Source organism: Alternaria postmessia (assembly GCF_024291825.1).
Source record: "Alternaria postmessia strain BMP 2775 chromosome Unknown scaffold_15, whole genome shotgun sequence".
Classification (NCBI taxonomy): Eukaryota; Fungi; Ascomycota; class Dothideomycetes; order Pleosporales; family Pleosporaceae; genus Alternaria; species Alternaria postmessia.
The window spans coordinates 25,821-43,274 of record NW_026260088.1 but is presented as its reverse complement, the minus strand read 5'-3'; the positions used below and the strand labels follow the sequence as shown (position 1 = coordinate 43,274).

Below are 17,454 nucleotides of genomic sequence, written 5' to 3'. Positions count from 1 at the left end.
GTATCCTGCCGTATCCATTTGTGGCCTTGATGATAGACCCAGGACCGCTGAGAGTCTTCAACCGTGCGAAATGCTAAAACCTCGTCAACTAGCAGTCCGCCCATAGTGTCGCTCACATGCTGAAGAGCTTTCTTGTACGATTTACTGTGTCTCCACTTCATAGTTTCGCAACCACTCGTGTGTTCGTGCTCTACAATAAGCTGGGTCTTTGGTGTATTGTCGTGGCTCGTTCATTGGCTCGAGGCGATAGCTGTACCTCGAAGGTATCGATTGTACCGAGAAAGCGCGAGTTCGTAGATTCGAGTCTGACAGGGGTGGAATTATTCGACATTCGGTAGCTGTTCGTGGTTGTGGCGCGATGGGGGACCGTCGCCGTGACTTTGGTGGTTAAATATTTGCCTCTTCCGCGGCGACCTCGAGGCACCCCAGGCATTCGAGCAGTGATTTCCACCCAAGACTCTGTACTTCTACTAATTTAGGCTGTTGCTAAATAACCACACTATCGACTCGGACCAAAAAAGATTGGAGGATAGAGGTAGGGGTCAGGGATTTGCTGCCATGCTCTCCCTATCTTTGCGAACATTTGTTGGCATGATGTATGAAGCTTTTCAAACCAACCTCATCAGCTTGCCAGAGGAGAGGTTGGTGTTCCTTCACTGCTCCAGCTGGCTTTTGCAGTTTGATCTCGAGCAATCTACACCCTCCGCGTCGTATCTCCACCACCACCAGACCAAAAACTCTCGGAGCGGTACGAAAAGCAGCGCAGATCTCATGGTATCCTCCTGCGACTGTTGCGGTGCTCCTGTTACGATGTGGTGGTGTTGCACTTCCACATTTACACCCCTTCGGTGAGCCCCAAGCACGCCGCACGGTCACACCTTTTTTCTACCTCACCCCTAGCTCGATATAAACAGTCAGGGTCCAGCTCACTGAACCTTTACTCAACCCTGCCGATAACTCAATAACCACCCTCCCCAGGGTTCGTGAAGCGGTACAAAGAGCTCCGTAAAGGCCGTAGCAACCTTGTCCAACTCTCCTAGTGTTGATACGACCTCGGGGGCATCCTGCACCACCAGTAATGTCAACCTGTGGTGAGCGCGAGGTCGCGAGCCTTAGCGACAAGGCTGGCAGCCTAGACAGAGGCGCCATATAAGCTTGCCCACCGACCCCCAACTCCATCTCTTCTACATCCCACTACCCACATTTGGATTACAAGATCCTCGAGCTCAGGCTCGTCTTTTCCAGGTTCGCCTGGTGGGCCCGTCAACGATGGATACCTATCTCTAGTAAGTCGCATGCTCCCCTCCTTTCCTCGAGCGCACCGAGTCACTGCGAGCACCATCGGCGACCCCGCCTTTGACAACAACTCAAGCCTTGCTCAGAGGTTCTCTCATGCCCCCTTGTAAAAGTTTAGTACATTCTTGGAATACTGACACGCTTTTCAGCGCCGGCCTCAGCCTATTCAGGTCGGTGTCGACCTCAGTCACCTAATCTTTGAAGGTCGACACCAACACTGGCATGTCTGGTACCAGCTCTTCTCTCAAGCGCAAGTCGAGCGTCTACGATCCCAAGATCCACAGTAGCTTTGACTCAACGCCGACTTTGCTAAGGAGGGGGGCTGGACCAGAAAGAGCTGTCGTAGTGGGTGGAGCGCGTAAGCACCGTCATCATCTTCCAATACATGTCACGCTGATTACGTTTAGTATGGTACACACGACGCTTCAGATCGATTTCAACTCCGGCCGATGTCGTGTGTTGCTCATAGCGTTTCCATCCGCTACAACAGCGCGTTGCCGCAGAAGGCAAAGACATCTTCCTGCAAACCGGAACCCCGGTCGACTACGCAAACATGTCCGGTTTGCTGCTGCATTCAACAAGACAAGGATGTCCGCTAGCCTTCGGCGGTAAACGCAACTTCCAACAAATCGGCGTGGAGTATGTTTGCAACTCACCGCTCCCGTGATATCATAGCACTTGCTAACTCGCTGGGTAGTCATGCAATTGATCCACACCGAGTATGAACGGCCGTGCTTTGATGGCTGCCCTCGACAAGCAGTTATCTTGGCCATAGGATTCCCACAACTTGGGTAGCCTCGGCACGGCCGTCATGATGTGGGAGGGAGAACGACATGATATGTGCTTCTTCTCGGACATCCCTGAACTTTTTCGTCGAACTAACTCAGCACCAGCACTCGAGCTTCTCGACAATCTTGGGGTCGGGGGTTGTTGATAGTTCCACAAACTTCAACACCGAACATATCGCCCCAACCCAAGAACCTCGAATTCGCATTGGCGGCCTTGTCGTTGGGCTTCCATGTCCAGCTGCCGTGCGAAGCCCGCGACAAGGCAGTCGTTCTCCCTCCTTACCTGCAACACTCGCGCACATTTGATCTCCGCACTGAATACCAGAGATGGCAGGCACACCGCATTTGCCGAATCTTCACATCACGGGCATTTGCCCGTACCAAGCGTTCCGATCAAGGTTCCGAGCCTTCATCGGGCTGGGTGGGACCCTGCTCGATGCAAAGTCGTGCGAAGAGGTATGCCTATTGACAACCATGCCAAGCTCCACCGCTAACACCACAGCAGCTGCATCGTGAGTCTGTCCTAGGAGGAGGCCTGCCACCGCAGGATACGCTGCTTCGCGCAACTACACATCCAACACTGGTCAGTCTTTCGGTGTCCAGAAGCCCTCTTCGTACAACGGCAGCTCTCCGTATACCTCTGGCGTGGGCTACGCCAATGCCTACAGTAACGCCTCATACATCTCGTGTCATCGACTTAAACAGCGCCGTATCTTCGTTCCAGGAATCCGATCGGAAATCCGTTAGTGTGAAGATTCTTATCTGCAGTGGATGTTGTTAACATCTTCTAGTTCGCGGGCTTTTATTAGAGCATCAGGACGCCCCAAGGTACTTGGAGGGGGCGACTGGATAGGGCGAGGTAGGGGCCCTATCCATCAATGACGTTGGGCATTTGCGCAGAATTGTACTTTTAGGACGCTTTCTGTTGCGAATCTCCATCGCCGCGACCACCAAAGTCAAAGATTTGGTGGCTGCTGTTTCCAGCAGCTCACCTGCTATGATCTTGGATTGCAAGAGAATGCGAGTGCTTTGGTTGATCACGGCGATGGATATCCAACGAAGTGATCGATCGGTCATGTAAGCAGTTTCCACATACAAACCGCTCTTGAGGCATACGCTAACTTCTTCAGGGACCGACAAAGAGATATCTTCCGTCTGCGATCTGAAGCCGAGTACTATCGTAGAGCCCAAGAAGAGAACGAATTGCTACGGGCGGAACTGAACGGCGTCTGGGACGTTCGGGCACGTCAGTACTCAATTTCAGGTCGTACATCTCAAGGAGAGAAGGTATCGAGTCGCAGTGAGTCTATTGTAGACCGCTCGAGCGCTCCCTCGCGTCAAGGTAGCTTTGCGACATCGATCAACAGTAGCATCTACACCACAAACTCTAAGCTACCACCTAGGCAGCAACGATTGGATGATGATCGGGTAATGAAAGTATTTGAAGACGAAGAACCGTGTTGCAAATTCTGGTACCTTTTGGAGGGTCGAAAATTGCCGAAGAGCTGGAGGGCGGAGATAGTTATAAGATGTCGGAGACCCCGATAATGTGGACGTTTAAGGGTTGCGAGCAGCGACTGGAGATGGAGAAAGCCGGCAGTCTTCCTGGAGTCTTGTTTGAGTGCGCATCAGAAAGTTCAATGTTCAATATCATCAGACTCTAATCCAGCCTGCGGGTCTCGTGCATCGCGGTCGTGAACGTATGTATGCCGCGTAGCTCGCAATGGTAAGTATCTCTTCTTTATCGCCGGATGTTTGCTGACGTTCGCATGCTCTGTCGCATACGAGAACATATCTCTGATCCATGAATAGGGGTCTGAAGCGTTTCGGAGATGCCAGATTCGCTGTGACGATGAGAACTGATGTTCACGGCTGCACAACATCCGGGTGGCTGGGCGGAAGACCCACACTTGCTTCCACACGTCATGCTTCCCGGACTTCGGCCGGCATGCTTACAGTCCAACCTCACCTCTTTATCGAGAAGGCTGCCTATCCATTAGTTCTCAGCCTGAGGCATCTGTTGGTCACTATTCGTTTTGTGGTTATGAAAGAGCTGGGAAGATTCTGCTGCGACACGCGGCGTGGAAGCTACACGCGAATGTCCTTGGAACCCCCAACATGAGGACGTCAGATGCCGCAGAAAACAAGCAATGAATCGCGCAATACTTCGCGGCATATGCATACTTCGTTGCGACGTGTTCATTTTCGTCGCCGATGCGATCATGCCCATCCCCGTTGCTCTACGCATCAGCGCCCTATCCTCGAGAAACCATCTGTCGGCAACTCTTGACGGCAATCGAGCTCAGAAGTGTCACTTCTAAATATCCTGTACGTTTTCAAGGCGAAGGCAAGGTCGTCTGGTCAAATGCGTTGTCGAATGGGTGATCCTTGCTTCTCACGGCGGAGAGTCAAGACAGCCGCTGGGCATCCAAATACTGGGCATCCAAACACTGGGCGTGCTTAGAGGCGACGTCTCTGCTCCGTTGCACGAGCCTTATGATATACGAGGGATACCTAGCTCTACCTTGATCCTCTGACTGCATCGTTCAGAGGGTTTTTGACCTCTTTGTGTGTGTCGCTACACTTGTCGTGAGCTGTAGATTGGCGATCGTAGGCATCGTGGTGGGCGCTGTCCAAACAAGCATCACGCGCTCCACGGGTTCTGTCTACGAGTTGCTTTTATAAGCTTGACGATGTAGATCGATTGCGCGAACTTGTCCATGGCTTTCTTTTCTGTATTATACGCTTCAAGAAGCGCCGTCACAGCCGTTTCACCGACCTGTCCAAATCCAAAGCGGTATCTCAACAGTCTGGTCAAGACTGGTGCGTTGACGCGCTTGATATGACTATGAATCTCATCAGCTTCTGGTCTTTCGTATATCATCGAGGCATGTCTGTGGTATCGGTGGGTCGGGAAGCACTTCGTGGCTTTGCTGAGAGCGTCCGTAAGCAGGGTATTGAACCGAAATGACACCAAGCGATCTCCGACGTCCGTTCTGGATCACTGCCACATCTGTTAGCCATCCATAGGTCTTGAGATGTCTTCTAGTCGCTGTCTTGGGTTGCCGCCTCAAGGTAGGAGGGTTTTCGGAGCTCAGTCTGACCGCTGCGGAGGAGCCACGCCTTGACCGGAACGGGCATTTTGACCACGGGTGTATCGCATCGCTACTATCTGTCAATCCGGACGCAGTACGTTCATCGAAACTCAGCAAAAGGCTATGTGGGAGGTCACATGCCTTTGACTGTCTGCGCCCTGGGCAAGTCAGCTCTGCGTCCAAGGAGAAGCCACTTACCACACCCTCACCGAGTGATACAGTCATCCTGCTTAGTGTCTCCCACAGGATGATACAGCCGACGTTTTCCAGGTCTTACCTTTCGTCCACAACGTCGCAGATCTGTGGTTCGAACTCATTGGGTGGTTGAGCGCGGTCCTGATCGAACCCGCCGTTGTAAAATACGGTGCCGTCAAGTTCGGTGGTGGTGCTGATGTGCGGACCACTCGCAGGTCTCCGACGAGGGTCTTGTCGATCACAAAAGAAGCGTTTTGATTTCGTGGAAGTCGTGGGTGTCGAGGCTGAGGCGACCACCAACGGAGTGAGACGAAGCACTTCACCTAGCCCCACCACGATGCAATCCGCACGTCGTAGACCATGAGCAAAAGTTTATTACCCAAGCCACTACGAGTTTCCTGCATATGACAAGATTCAGTTCATACATCTTCTCAACACAGTCAGGCGCTGCGCCATATACGCTCGATCAGGCATTCGTCACAAAGGGCATAGACGTCTTGTGGAGCGGGCAGAAGAAGAATTATACGACGTTTGTTGCACTTGAGCCGTTTCTATAGGGCCTTCATGCTTGCGCCTAATTCCCTGCTATTGCGTATGCGTATAGAAACATGCTTACGCGTGGCGTCTGCTATGTGTTTTGGGAATTGTTTCATACGACATCGAGCATGGACAATACGCAACAAGTGCCTTGAAATTCTATTGTGGTTGTTTTGCCCGCTGTCAACCACCGTATGCTGGATACATACTGCTACTATCCTCCATGTCTTTCTATACGGTGTCGTCGTATCATCTCAGCAGTCCATCTTGCCATCCTCCTCCTCCCTCCACCGTAGTAAGCATTCATCTTCGTTTCCTACTGCCTCTCTTGCCTTCTCGCTACAACGACGACGTATTCTCCTGTCTTATCCCTTGTCTTTCCAACCCCTTTGTTCATACCTGTGGTCGCTTTCGTATATTGGCTTTGTCTGAACATGGGCAGTATACTGGGAGGCTTGGGACTAGGCGCTGCAGGGGCAGATGGCTTGGGGGCTAAAAGCTTGCTAACTCTGATGTCAGTGAAGGATATCATAAGGAGGACTGATCAGTATATATACCCAATATGCTGCGCCATGGACACCAAAAATTTTCGTGATCCCTCTAACCACACTCTGTTCGCCCATATGGTATTAGAAGTCGCAAGTTGCCGGCAGAACCCCGGAAAAAGCTGTTTACCCATATCGTCACCACAGCGACTCGCGAAGTCAATTGGGGTGCTGCACACTCCAGAGAAGTTTGTGAGTAAACGAGCTGGGCATTTGAAGGGCACTGAGCACTGATATCATCTCTTTGGGTTCTACCAAGCGGTGGTCGTTCAGTACAGGTCACCGTCACTCACGTCTTGGCATGGATTCTGCAAGGCGCTGGGACCACGAGTTTGTGGACTATATAAACAATCGACTTTTGTATACGTCTTGAACTCTTTGGCAACCTCACTCTCATTGCCCCTGACAAGAAGATTTGATACATTATCACAAATCCTTCCTCATCCTCTTCTCCTCCTGCTGCAAAGCAGCAAAACAACCACAACAACCACAACAACCACAAAATACCGGCACCACCACCGGCACCAAGACCATTCGCCATGGAGCGACCTTTCTCCACCGTCAACGCACACGGGCCTATCGAGCCGCCTCCTCACCCTCCTCTACCACCATCAGGTGGGCTTCGTTCGCTGCTGCCGCCGCCACCACCGCCACCACCCGGTCCTGGTCCTCCTGGTCCGCCAGCAGACCCCGTGTTCACGTACGAGCAGTTATACGTCCTGTCTGGCGCTGAGCTGGCGAGATTTCTCAACGGCCTATCCCAGGCCCGCTTCGAGTTCTGGCTGGATCACCACGGACGGTGAGGATGACGATACGTCCGGCGGTGGGCCTTTTCGTTGGTTCCTTGGCTTGGTGTTCTCTTCGGTCCAGTTTCAGGTTGGATTGTGACGGGTTTTGGGTTTGGGTATGGGTTTAGGGACTGGAATCGGCGCTTCGGCGCATAGATAACGACAATTGAACTCTTCGCGCTTGTCTGCGCTACTGCGTTCGCATCTCACCTGCTATGCTGTTTACCTCATTGATGTTTTGTGATGTTTATAAAACTTTGCTGCGACTTGATGTAATCTCCTGGAGGCATCAAGAGCGTGGTGATCTTTTGTTGCAGACAAGTTGAGTGTATCCTGGACAGTGGGCGTCGCTGCGAGGTTAGCTGGCAGTAACCATGTAGCTAACAACACGAGAGCTATTCAATGGTATCTAAACTTGTATGAAAGCTGCACCGTGTTCGTGGAGAGATGGAAAATAGGAGGGAAAGGGTTCTAATCAGTAGATCTGTATAGCTATGACAGCTTGCCATTGAGTAAGAATCACAAGGATGACGATATCTCTTTTAGCAAACAAATAAGTCCTTTAAAGCTGGAAGTTGTTCGTATTTGTAAGTAGTAAGAGGCGCTCTGTATTAGCTTGTAGGTTGACAATACCATCATAATGCCGTGTCTTCTTACAGACAACTGACATTGCACGTGACTCAAGCACCACCCTCCCTCTTAGCATACTCGTCCTCCATCCTCTCCTCATACTGCCTCCCTTTTGTCTTGGCATCCTCCTCCTCTGTCACATCCTGTATCCGCTTCGCATCCGCCTGTCTAGGGTCCTCTAGCTGTCTGCCTGCAGCATCTGTTTCAAATCGCTCGACACGAGGCGCTTCACCTGGTGCCTGATGTGTGCGCTGAGTGCGGGTACCACTGGGGTCCGTGTAGGTTTGTTCGGATTTCGAGGTTGTTTGGCCGTTGATGGTTGTGCTGGACGAGGATGTGGAAAATGATTGGAAGGTTGAGCTGGACATGACGGCGGTTGTTCAGATGGCAGTGATCTGGCTGTGGTAACACGGGTTTTTGTGACTGTATGTAGTACAGGTTGGTAAGTTTGAGAGTCAAGAGTTCGAGGGTGTAGGTTATTAAAGTCTGGCGCGTGTTACGCGTTGTGATCTCATAGTATGACATCATAGGGTCCAGCGCTCCGCAGAATCCTCAAACGCGAAAGCATTCCAACAATCTCAGGAAGTAGAACGCTGAACAGCGGACAAAATACATGAACTTGGGAACTAGAATGCTGCTAACTCTGGAATGCATGAAATCTGGTGTTAGAGACAATGCGCGCCCCTGACTCTGCCATGCCATCAAGCGGCAGACTCACATTGAGTTCCTACTACTTCTGTATTGTCAAGCTTCAAAGTCGATTAGGTCACCTGAGATTGTGCAATCAGATTAATAACACCAAGTCGCATCGCAAATGTTGAAACGAGAGATGTAGATATAAGTGCATTGCAGGCTCGAGCCGCGCGACACTCTAACACCCCAATGTCCAGTATAACATGGCCAACTATTGTTATTCTCGCTCTCGCATCGATCGATCTGCTCAACGTGAAGCACGTCGTGGAGACAACCTCAGTGGCCTATCAAGTGTGAATCGATTCTCCAATATCTATCGCATGAGGGTTGCCTGAGAGAGGAATTCTGCGAATGGTCGGTGAACCTAGGTGTTGCATGTCGATGGATTTTGTTGAAGGGCAAGCTAAAATAATTGCTGCAACCTCCGATATTGCTTTTCTACGCCTCGTGCAGGGTCTTTATCGACCACGAGCTCGAAATAGATCAGAAGCTTGGTGGGGGAACCATCGTTCTTGCTTCTTGATCGCCGGCTAGTCGCGCCATATCCCTGCCGCTGTGGCACGCTACGCCCCTGACAGCGGCGAGGAGCGGATCGCCAGGCAGGTGCCTTCGGTCATTCTACCACGAGCCAGCCCACCATGCTGCTGTCCGGCGTCTCGCTGCTTGCCGGCCTCGTTGCATCGGCCTGCGCTGCAGACATCCCCAAGGTGCTCGACTGCAGCCTCGACAGATACTGGGAAGCGCCCAAAGAGTGTGAGGCGCCCATCGCACCCGTTGCAGCAGTGGTACCCGGATCGTCCTACATTGCGAAGATAGAGTGCAAGGACTGCCCTTATACCGACAAAGACGACGAAGTTGTAAACCGTGATCATGTACTTGTATGTATAAGCAAGAGGCCTAACCGCAAATGTGTCTAAGGCCATGCTAACCACCGCGCGCTACAGCTCCTCAACGTAACCCTCACCCACGATAACCGCACAGTCCTCCTCAACAATCGCCCGCTACATCCCTTGCCTACGATACCCACACCCCCTGCCTTCGACGTCACGCGATACCGCTCCAACCTCTCACATGCAGAACTGTACGCTGGCCTGAAGTCGGAAGACCCATATTGTCTGAAGAACGGGAATGGCAGATCTGGAGAATGGTGCCGCACAGTACCCTTGACGTCCTCCTGGCGCATAGCATTCGATTACCTATACGTTGCGAACCCGAGCGATAGCCATGGAGGCGACGACACAGACGCCGAGTACTGGGACGTTGCGTTGGATGTGATTGGAAAATCACGATACTCTGAGGACAGCGGCCCGCTTTGGAAGTTTGACAGTCCGGATCAGAAAATGCTATGGATGCTCATCAAGGGAACCCTACTGAAGAGAGGTGGCAAAGGAGGACCAACCAAGGTCGCAGACCCTTTCGGGCAGGCCATTACCGACGACAACATCTATGAGTATCAAATTGTTGACATGCGCTTGGTCGCCCGAGCCTACACCTTTCCCGCCAAGAAGCCCTTGACCATCTGGGGTAGGATAGGGCACTTCCTTGGAACCGACGTCTGGGACATAGAGGGTAGTCGCTTTCTCTATCGCAAAGAAGAATGGGGCTACTACGGCAAGAAAGGAACTCTTCGCGACATGTTCGGCGAGTTTGTCCACTGGAGGGACTGGCCTTTGTTCTGGATCATCTCCAGCAGTGTTATTGGCGGTTTGCTTGCCCTGTTCCTTTTCTGGAAGCTTTACTGGTGGATCGTCGCGCAGCGTGAGCTCATGAAGTGGGATGGCATGGAGGATGTCTGGGAGAACATGAGGAGGGAGAGGGTGGCTGAAGAAGAGGGCGCTCTTCTGGATGCACATGGCGCGTATAGAGACGACCCGGAGGAAGGCAGCTCCTCGAGACCACCGGCGTATACGGATGCGTTGAAGCCGCTGCCAAGCAAACCGCTACCCGAGAAACCTTTACCAGAGGTTCCATTGATCGATGCTTGAGGGCTTGACATTCGGTTGGCATTTCTTAGCTCCTTCCTACCGGATATCTTTCCGTCACGCAATTTGCCATGTTCGTCTTTCACTCGCCTCTTCCACCTCATTTGCTCAAAGGCTGCCGAGAAAGGTCGAATCAGCTGAACTATGAACAATCTGCCTCGCAGCATCCTACAAAGACGTTTCAGGAACTCTTGCTATGCGCACCATTGAAATTTCTTGATTGACAATCATCAGCTAAACATCAAGCCTTGCAATATTACGCCCTGTCTGCAACTGGTGCAAACTGCTTATCCCCGCCAAACTCCGTACAACTCCGCTATACCAAGGGGCAGCTTATCACACATCTACCTTGGATTGAGGCAGTCGCCGACTAAACAAGCATTGAGGGTGTCAACAATCGCCATTATGGCTTCGAAAGTTGGAGGTTTGTGGCACGAGTCATGACCGATGCCGTCATCTGCCGAAGACACGCCTAAAACTGCGGACCAAAAGCGGATCCATGGATGCGACGATACAAAGAAAGAAGCTCAACGCCTGAACTCTCTACAGCTGACTCATTCGCGTCAAAGTCAATTGTATACAATTTTGCAAAGAGTGAGCCATCATGGTCAAAATCGCGGTAGCAGGTGGCACTGGAAGTATGTTTCCCTCTTCTTTCCATTCATACCTACCCCACCTTGATATCAGTACCATATGAAAGCTGTCCTTAGCTCTAAATCAAACTCTCCTATCCTCTACTGATACATCCCATAGACGTCGCAACTAATTTCCTCAAAAATGTAATCGCGTCCGGCAATCACGACATCACCATCTTCACTCGCTCCGCCCCAACAAAACCTCACCCATCTTCCAAGGTCACCTACAAGCAAGTAGACTACACGGATCGCGATGCCCTCACTAGTGCTCTCGCGGGCTTCCATACGGTCCTATCTTTCTTCGTTGTCCACTTAGACGTAGACAACGTAGCCCAGAAGAACCTAATCCATGCATCAATTGCGGCAGGCGTCTCACGCTTTGCACCTAGCGAGTGGGGTATCGCAAACTACAGCGGCGTCCCAAGTTACGAGAACAAAGACTTCATCAGAAAGTATCTCGAAGAACTTGACAGCAAAGGTGAACTGGGATCCATGCAATACTGTCTCTTCCAGCCATCCATCTTCATGGACTACTTTGCGCATCCATACCCGCTCGAACGCGATCTCATCACCTGGCCCTTCTTCCTCGACTTCGAAAACCGACGTGCTATGGTTCTTGATGACGGAAACCAACCCCTTGTCATTACTGCCATTCAAGACGATGCTGAGATCCTCGCTCGCGCCCTCGATGACACGCGTCCGTGGCCCAAGGTCGGTGGTATCACAGGCTATCGCACTACCATCAACGACCTGCTCGCTCTGGGCAAGAAGATTAGGGGAGGAGACTGGAAGGTCGAGTACGTGAAGAGTGAGGATATTGCCAAGGGAGAGTTGAAGGCAAGCTGGCTGCCGCTAATTAGTCATCCCACGGTTGGAGATGATGTGAGAGAGGCGTTTAGCAAGCAGTTTGTCCTCATGTTCTTTGAGGCGATTAGCAGTGGTGGCTGGGTTGTTAGTGACGAGTTCAATCAGCGGTTCCCAGACTACAAGTTCATGGGCGCGGAGGAGTATCTGACCAAAGCTTGGGAAGGTAAGCCGTAGGCTGAGCATCTGCAAGAGTGGAGGATGAGGAATGTTTTTGTATAAGAATATTTACAAGAAACGAAGCTCAAGTACATACAGCGCTTCAAGGTTCAACCTCTTCAGTCATCTCATCTACAAGAAGTAGCTCTTGATCTTCGGCAAAATCCCCGTCCAAGCCACACCAGTGGTGGGCTCCATGTTGTAAATGTAATCACCCCACCATGGACCAGCAGCCCACCAAATACCTCCAAGCCAAACATCACTGTTAGCACCCATGTACTTCAGTCCATCCTGCAGCGCAGAAATACACTGCGCATTATTGCCACCCGCAAACTCGCCGATAAGACCTTGCTTCTTGTTATCCTTGAGCCATTTCGTCGCCGCCTGAAGCCTCTCCTTGAAAATCGTAGCGCTGACGCAGTTGGCAGAGGTACCAGACCCATCGGTATCGAGGTACTGGTGCATTTGGTAAACAAGCTTGTTCTGCGGGTCCTTCAAGTTGACCAGACTAGCACCGTTGCCAGAGCTAATCCATGTCCATGCACCAGTCCAGCTGTTTCCCTCAGGGGTAATGTATTGTTTGGTTGCACCGGCGGCACGTACACCATCGATGGCAGCTTGGTTGAGATCGAAGACGAGCTGCTGGTCCATGTCGTGGTACTGCAGATTTGAAAATACGAAGTCAGTGTATGTTTCACATGCAGTTCGTGTAGGCACAACTTACTTCGTTGTTTGTGTCGAAGACGACGAGTTCGTTGTCTTTGTATTCTGCGGCGACGTTTGTCCACCATGTCTTGAAGGCGGCTGTGTCGGTGATGATGTTGCCGAGAAAGCGACCGTAGTTGTGCGGTTGGATCATGGCGTAGGAGCCTTTTGAGGTGATATGGTTTACTTGTTGGGTCAGGTTGCCTAGGTAGAGAGGGTCAAACTCGGCCGTGAGGGAGTTGGGAGTTAGGCGCTCCATTACTGGATGTTGTTAGTCTCACATTTTGGAACGATTGTGATATTGGGTATCAAGATAGGATAGCTTACGGAAGTTCAAACGGAACATGTTCATCCCTTCTGCCATGAACTTGTCGATTGTGTTCAGATCGTACCATGTGTACTCCTTTCCGTAAACACCTGTGAAGTTCTTCTCACCAAACTCCGCACCAGACTCATTGATACCAAACCACTTCATCTTGCGCGCGGAGGTTTGGCGTTCCTCAGCTGGGGCCGCGAAAGCGGTGCTGGCCAAAGCGGCAGCCGCCAAAAGACTGTTGAAAAGCATGGTGTGGAGAGTTGGAGTATGCTCGTATGATCCTACAATTCACGTACTGAGCAAGCATCGTTCTTATACCGTATATAGTTCGCATTGCAATAACTAAACGCCCCACAGCTGAACGGGCCATCCCCTCCGTTCCTCCCACGGCAATGAGCGGGTCTTCATCTGATGCCAATATGAAAAGGCCGAATGTGGCATCATGGTTCTGAAGCCTGGGAGCCGTGGTGCGGGATAAATTGCTTAGGTATATTAAAGGAAGCTTGAATGACCAGGAACGTGGGTCATGCGCAGTGGCTTTTGCGGGGATGCAGGGGTCACCATTCGTGGGGAGACCGGAAACAAAGGAAATCCGTCGAGTTGAAACATCGCGCCAGCTGTTCAGATCTTCAACGTCGACAAGGAGATTTCAGTTGTGTGTATGAAACGTCGAATTGCGCATGATAGTCCGCCAATGAAGACGTCATGGGCGGCCGGCAACGGCCCTTGCATGCCGAGGAAGCTTCGTTGCATATTCGTCGCATATTAATTCTCCTTGGTCCTTACCATATTCGCGCTAGTTTCTCATCTCCCTATAGTCTACCTACATGTGAGGTGAGCACACAAGCTCCGTGTCGAGAAGGGCAACGCTCGAGCATGCTAAGCATCGCAGGGCAAACTCTTGATTGAACGTGATGCGAATTAACAAATCCGTTCACGGTAAGAGGTTTCCGATCATCGCACGGGAAGATCTGTGGAATGTGGTGCGAATCTCCATGTCGCATGCTGCGGTCGTGGTGTTCAAAAGCCGTCAGCACGGGAATCTAGATACAAGCTTGAGGTAAATCGAACCCGGAACATCTATCGCGACGCGAGTACACAGATAGGCATATTATGATTTGCAATATTGAAGACCCTATGGGTTGGTTTCCTGATGATGCATACATTGGATCCCGACATGGGAAGAGTTTTCTTCAAGGCTATGAACCGCGTAACTCAACGTAGACGCTGAGGCACAATAAAGTTCTGTACTTCCCTCAACGTCTAACGCTACGCCGACTAGCGCTAGGGAAGACATCCCTCGATGGCACCGCATGATTACCTCTAGCAGCACTGTCCGAAGCGTTGCGGCTACTCCTCACACCTGCTCGTTGCAGGTTCTCCCATTGAGGTTGCGTACGAGCGAATGGGCGGCTTGCAATGATCGAAGGCATAGCAGAGGGCACTTTACCGATGCGGGAATGTGAGAGACGATTCGCAGACGCTACATTGATCGCAGCTTGCGTATGTATAGGCGCTTTTGTATTGTAAAATGTCCGATCATTGGAAAAGTCATAGGCGGTGTCGTTGGTGTGTGATAAACGTCTCGATTCCTGTGGCGTAATGGAGCCACGCGAATCAAGACGGCATCTCTGATACTGCTGTGCTAAAGGCGTCGGTACTAATCCTACCAACTTGCGCCGGTGGTCCACTTCGATAGGCTCATTTCTAGAATCAACCGGTGAATCGAAGAATGAAAGTGCGTTGAGACTGCGAGGCTCAACCCAGCCGATCTTGTGATGGTTCGTCCTTGGCTTTTGTGACTGATAGCCGCCGGAACGATTTGAACTATCCTGAGGTTCAGCGCGGCTGGGTGACGAGATAATTTGGGCCTGGTCAAGACCGTTCCGGAAATAGGGACTTACTACACTCTCGATTTTGTGACCACGATGTTGTTGCCATCTAGGTGCCGGTGTGGCGGGACTAATATCCGAGACGTTGTGCACTCTGTTCGTAAATCCGTTAGTCTGGTGGTGGCTAGGAAGATAACCGTGAACATCGGTAGAGGTGGAAGATCTGAATGGCGATTGGTGCATGAACGGATGTCCAAGATCCCAACGCTTTTCGTAATCAACACCTTGTGGATTGTCCTCGTTCAGAAAACCATGCAACACTTGCCTGTTCTCGCCATTCGCACGGTCAATTGTGTTCGGTTGCTTGCGAGGATCCTTCAAGCCTAGCTCTACTCCACTGTCGCTTGACAACCCATCCATCAGCCGAATGTATGAACGCTCGGTAGGTAAATCGACAGGACGATCACTATTGCCTTGCTTGTCCAATTTGACCGGAGAAGAGGCCCGGAACGTAAAGTCTGATCGGTTGTCATAGAAGCCCATACTAGGAAGGAGTTGTGACTCTCGGGGATCAGAGACATGGAATGACTGTTCTACAGGAAGTGCTCCTGACATATAGGGCGTCTCGCTGCGGAAATCGTCGTGTCCAGGGCGTCGATCAGCTCCAGTGTCTCGCCAATATCCGTTGTCGTACATCTGAACGTCGTTATTGTCTTCGAAAACATCGCCCGCGATGTCATTTGAGCGATCGATTGAAGACTTTTTTCGGAAACCTGGAAGCATTTTGCGCATGGACTGCATCCTAGACATCGGCTTTGGTGGAGGTGGCATGGCATCACGACTTGAAGGAGGATCGACTTGCGTGTTGTTAGGAAGGGGCGAATCGAGGCGTTGTCGCTTCATAGGCCGCTGGATAAATGAGCCTGAGGATGCTGTTCCCATTCTTCCTGTTGTATGCGCCGACCTGCCCACAGTATGGCTTGATGCTGTCGTTCGCAGCTTGGCACCGGGGTGCCCGATGTCTTCAGGCAGAGCCTCGTCGCTATCAAATGCGTGAGGATCGATTCCTTCAAAGTTGGGTATAGGTTCTAGTGCCATTGCAAAGCCGAGTTGGCGAAGACGCTCCTGCATCCTTCCGTTTTGACTAGACCAGTTAGCGATCTTCTCTTATGCACGGCATGATCAGCCTACTCGACTAGCATAGGAACAAGCTTCAAGTAGTGGCGGATTGCTGACTTGTTGGCCAGAAAGGTCTCTAGGTCTTTTGGATTAACATCACGGAGATGCGCAATTTCTTTTTCAAGGCCTTGTAGTCGTCGGACTTCAGCTTTCATGGCTCCGAACTGATCCTTCTGCAACCGTAGTCGCTCGTTCTCCTGCTGGAGACTGAGGGCTTTTTCGCGCTCCTTCGAAAAGAGTTCCTGCGTATTAGCCAGTTTCTGCTCCGTTTCTGTATAGGCCTGCTGGAGGGGCTTGCGGGTAGCATGGGCGTTCTGGCAGTACCGAATAAGCGCAATATATTGAAACTAGTCATTCTTAGCTAGAAGCAGAGACTATACAGGCAGGGCGACATACGCGCAGTGCTTCCATTTCTTTGCCGCTACCATCGAGCCGGATGGGAGGCGCAGTAAACCATGCAGGCGGGATCTGAGAATCGTACTCGTCCTTGTTGAAGCCGCGGATCGAGAAGAGATCCTGAGGCTCGCTCCCGCCTTTCTCCTTGACACAAACGGGGCATTTTGCTTTAGGTCGCTGTCCAGCAGCATGGAAGGGTGGTCCTATCGCGAGCGTCAGCAGCTTCCTCATATTGGGTTGCGCGCGACTTACCGCCACCCTCCAGGTGACTGCTGCAGAAGACATGGCAGCAACTGGCGAGATAGAGCCGTGTCACAAGGCGTTCTTTAGGGTTGATTCCATCTGACAGACCATGAACGGTCTCCTTGTGACCTTCGTATACATCGGCGAAGGAAGCGCAACATACGGAGCAGGCGTAGATGAAGTTGAGGGGAGCAGCACCCAGCTCCGATGATACCTTCTCAGAGACGGTGCTCATGGTTTTGGTTGCGATGATATGTGCAGCAGCGAAAGAAGTGGCGCGGGATGTGACAGCGAGGTGCAGTCAAGATGCAGGAGTGAGGGCGAGGAAGTCGCTGTCAACAACGCCAAGACAAACAAATCAGATCGTGCTTGCGGTTCTGGGCGAAGTGAAAGACTCAAGAGAGCGGTAAAGTGCACGTGTCGAATGAACTGACAAGGCGTACAAATGACAAGAGAGAGAGAGACAAGAATCAGGCATTCACACGCATTTGTGATGGAAACCAAAACAAAGATCACAGGTGACTACACAAGCCATATGCAGGTGAAGTCTTCATATGTACAGAAATTGGACTGCCT

The 17,454-nt window shown here is 51.4% G+C and overlaps 6 protein-coding genes across 6 annotated transcripts; 3 read left to right on the top strand and 3 right to left on the bottom strand.

Moving 5' to 3' along the window:
- Nucleotides 1-6,995: 6,995 nt before the first annotated feature.
- On the top strand, nucleotides 6,996-7,259 carry J4E82_003425 (uncharacterized protein; the record flags this gene model as incomplete). Its single annotated transcript, XM_051729712.1, has 1 exon — nucleotides 6,996-7,259. One exon carries the CDS (start codon nucleotides 6,996-6,998, stop codon nucleotides 7,257-7,259), a length of 264 nt encoding a protein of 87 aa, XP_051590386.1.
- A 665-nt stretch (nucleotides 7,260-7,924) lies between these two features.
- J4E82_003424 (uncharacterized protein) lies at nucleotides 7,925-8,242 on the bottom strand (the record flags this gene model as incomplete). Its single annotated transcript, XM_051729711.1, has 1 exon — nucleotides 7,925-8,242. One exon carries the CDS (start codon nucleotides 8,240-8,242, stop codon nucleotides 7,925-7,927), a length of 318 nt encoding a protein of 105 aa, XP_051590385.1.
- A 963-nt stretch (nucleotides 8,243-9,205) lies between these two features.
- J4E82_003423 (uncharacterized protein) lies at nucleotides 9,206-10,552 on the top strand (the record flags this gene model as incomplete). Its single annotated transcript, XM_051729710.1, has 2 exons — nucleotides 9,206-9,445; nucleotides 9,512-10,552. 2 exons carry the CDS (start codon nucleotides 9,206-9,208, stop codon nucleotides 10,550-10,552), a joined length of 1,281 nt encoding a protein of 426 aa, XP_051590384.1.
- Nucleotides 10,553-11,153: 601 nt separating this feature from the next.
- On the top strand, nucleotides 11,154-12,225 carry J4E82_003422 (uncharacterized protein; the record flags this gene model as incomplete). Its single annotated transcript, XM_051729709.1, has 2 exons — nucleotides 11,154-11,187; nucleotides 11,303-12,225. The coding sequence occupies 2 exons, from the start codon at nucleotides 11,154-11,156 to the stop codon at nucleotides 12,223-12,225; spliced, it is 957 nt and encodes a 318-aa protein (XP_051590383.1).
- A 114-nt stretch (nucleotides 12,226-12,339) lies between these two features.
- On the bottom strand, nucleotides 12,340-13,477 carry J4E82_003421 (uncharacterized protein; the record flags this gene model as incomplete). The annotated part of the gene is made up of 3 exons (XM_051729708.1): nucleotides 12,340-12,867; nucleotides 12,932-13,173; nucleotides 13,240-13,477. The coding sequence occupies 3 exons, from the start codon at nucleotides 13,475-13,477 to the stop codon at nucleotides 12,340-12,342; spliced, it is 1,008 nt and encodes a 335-aa protein (XP_051590382.1).
- Nucleotides 13,478-14,986: 1,509 nt separating this feature from the next.
- Nucleotides 14,987-17,113, bottom strand: J4E82_003420 (uncharacterized protein; the record flags this gene model as incomplete). Its single annotated transcript, XM_051729707.1, has 5 exons — nucleotides 14,987-15,055; nucleotides 15,133-16,204; nucleotides 16,252-16,586; nucleotides 16,636-16,838; nucleotides 16,888-17,113. The coding sequence occupies 5 exons, from the start codon at nucleotides 17,111-17,113 to the stop codon at nucleotides 14,987-14,989; spliced, it is 1,905 nt and encodes a 634-aa protein (XP_051590381.1).
- Between the last annotated feature and the right edge of the window lie 341 nt (nucleotides 17,114-17,454).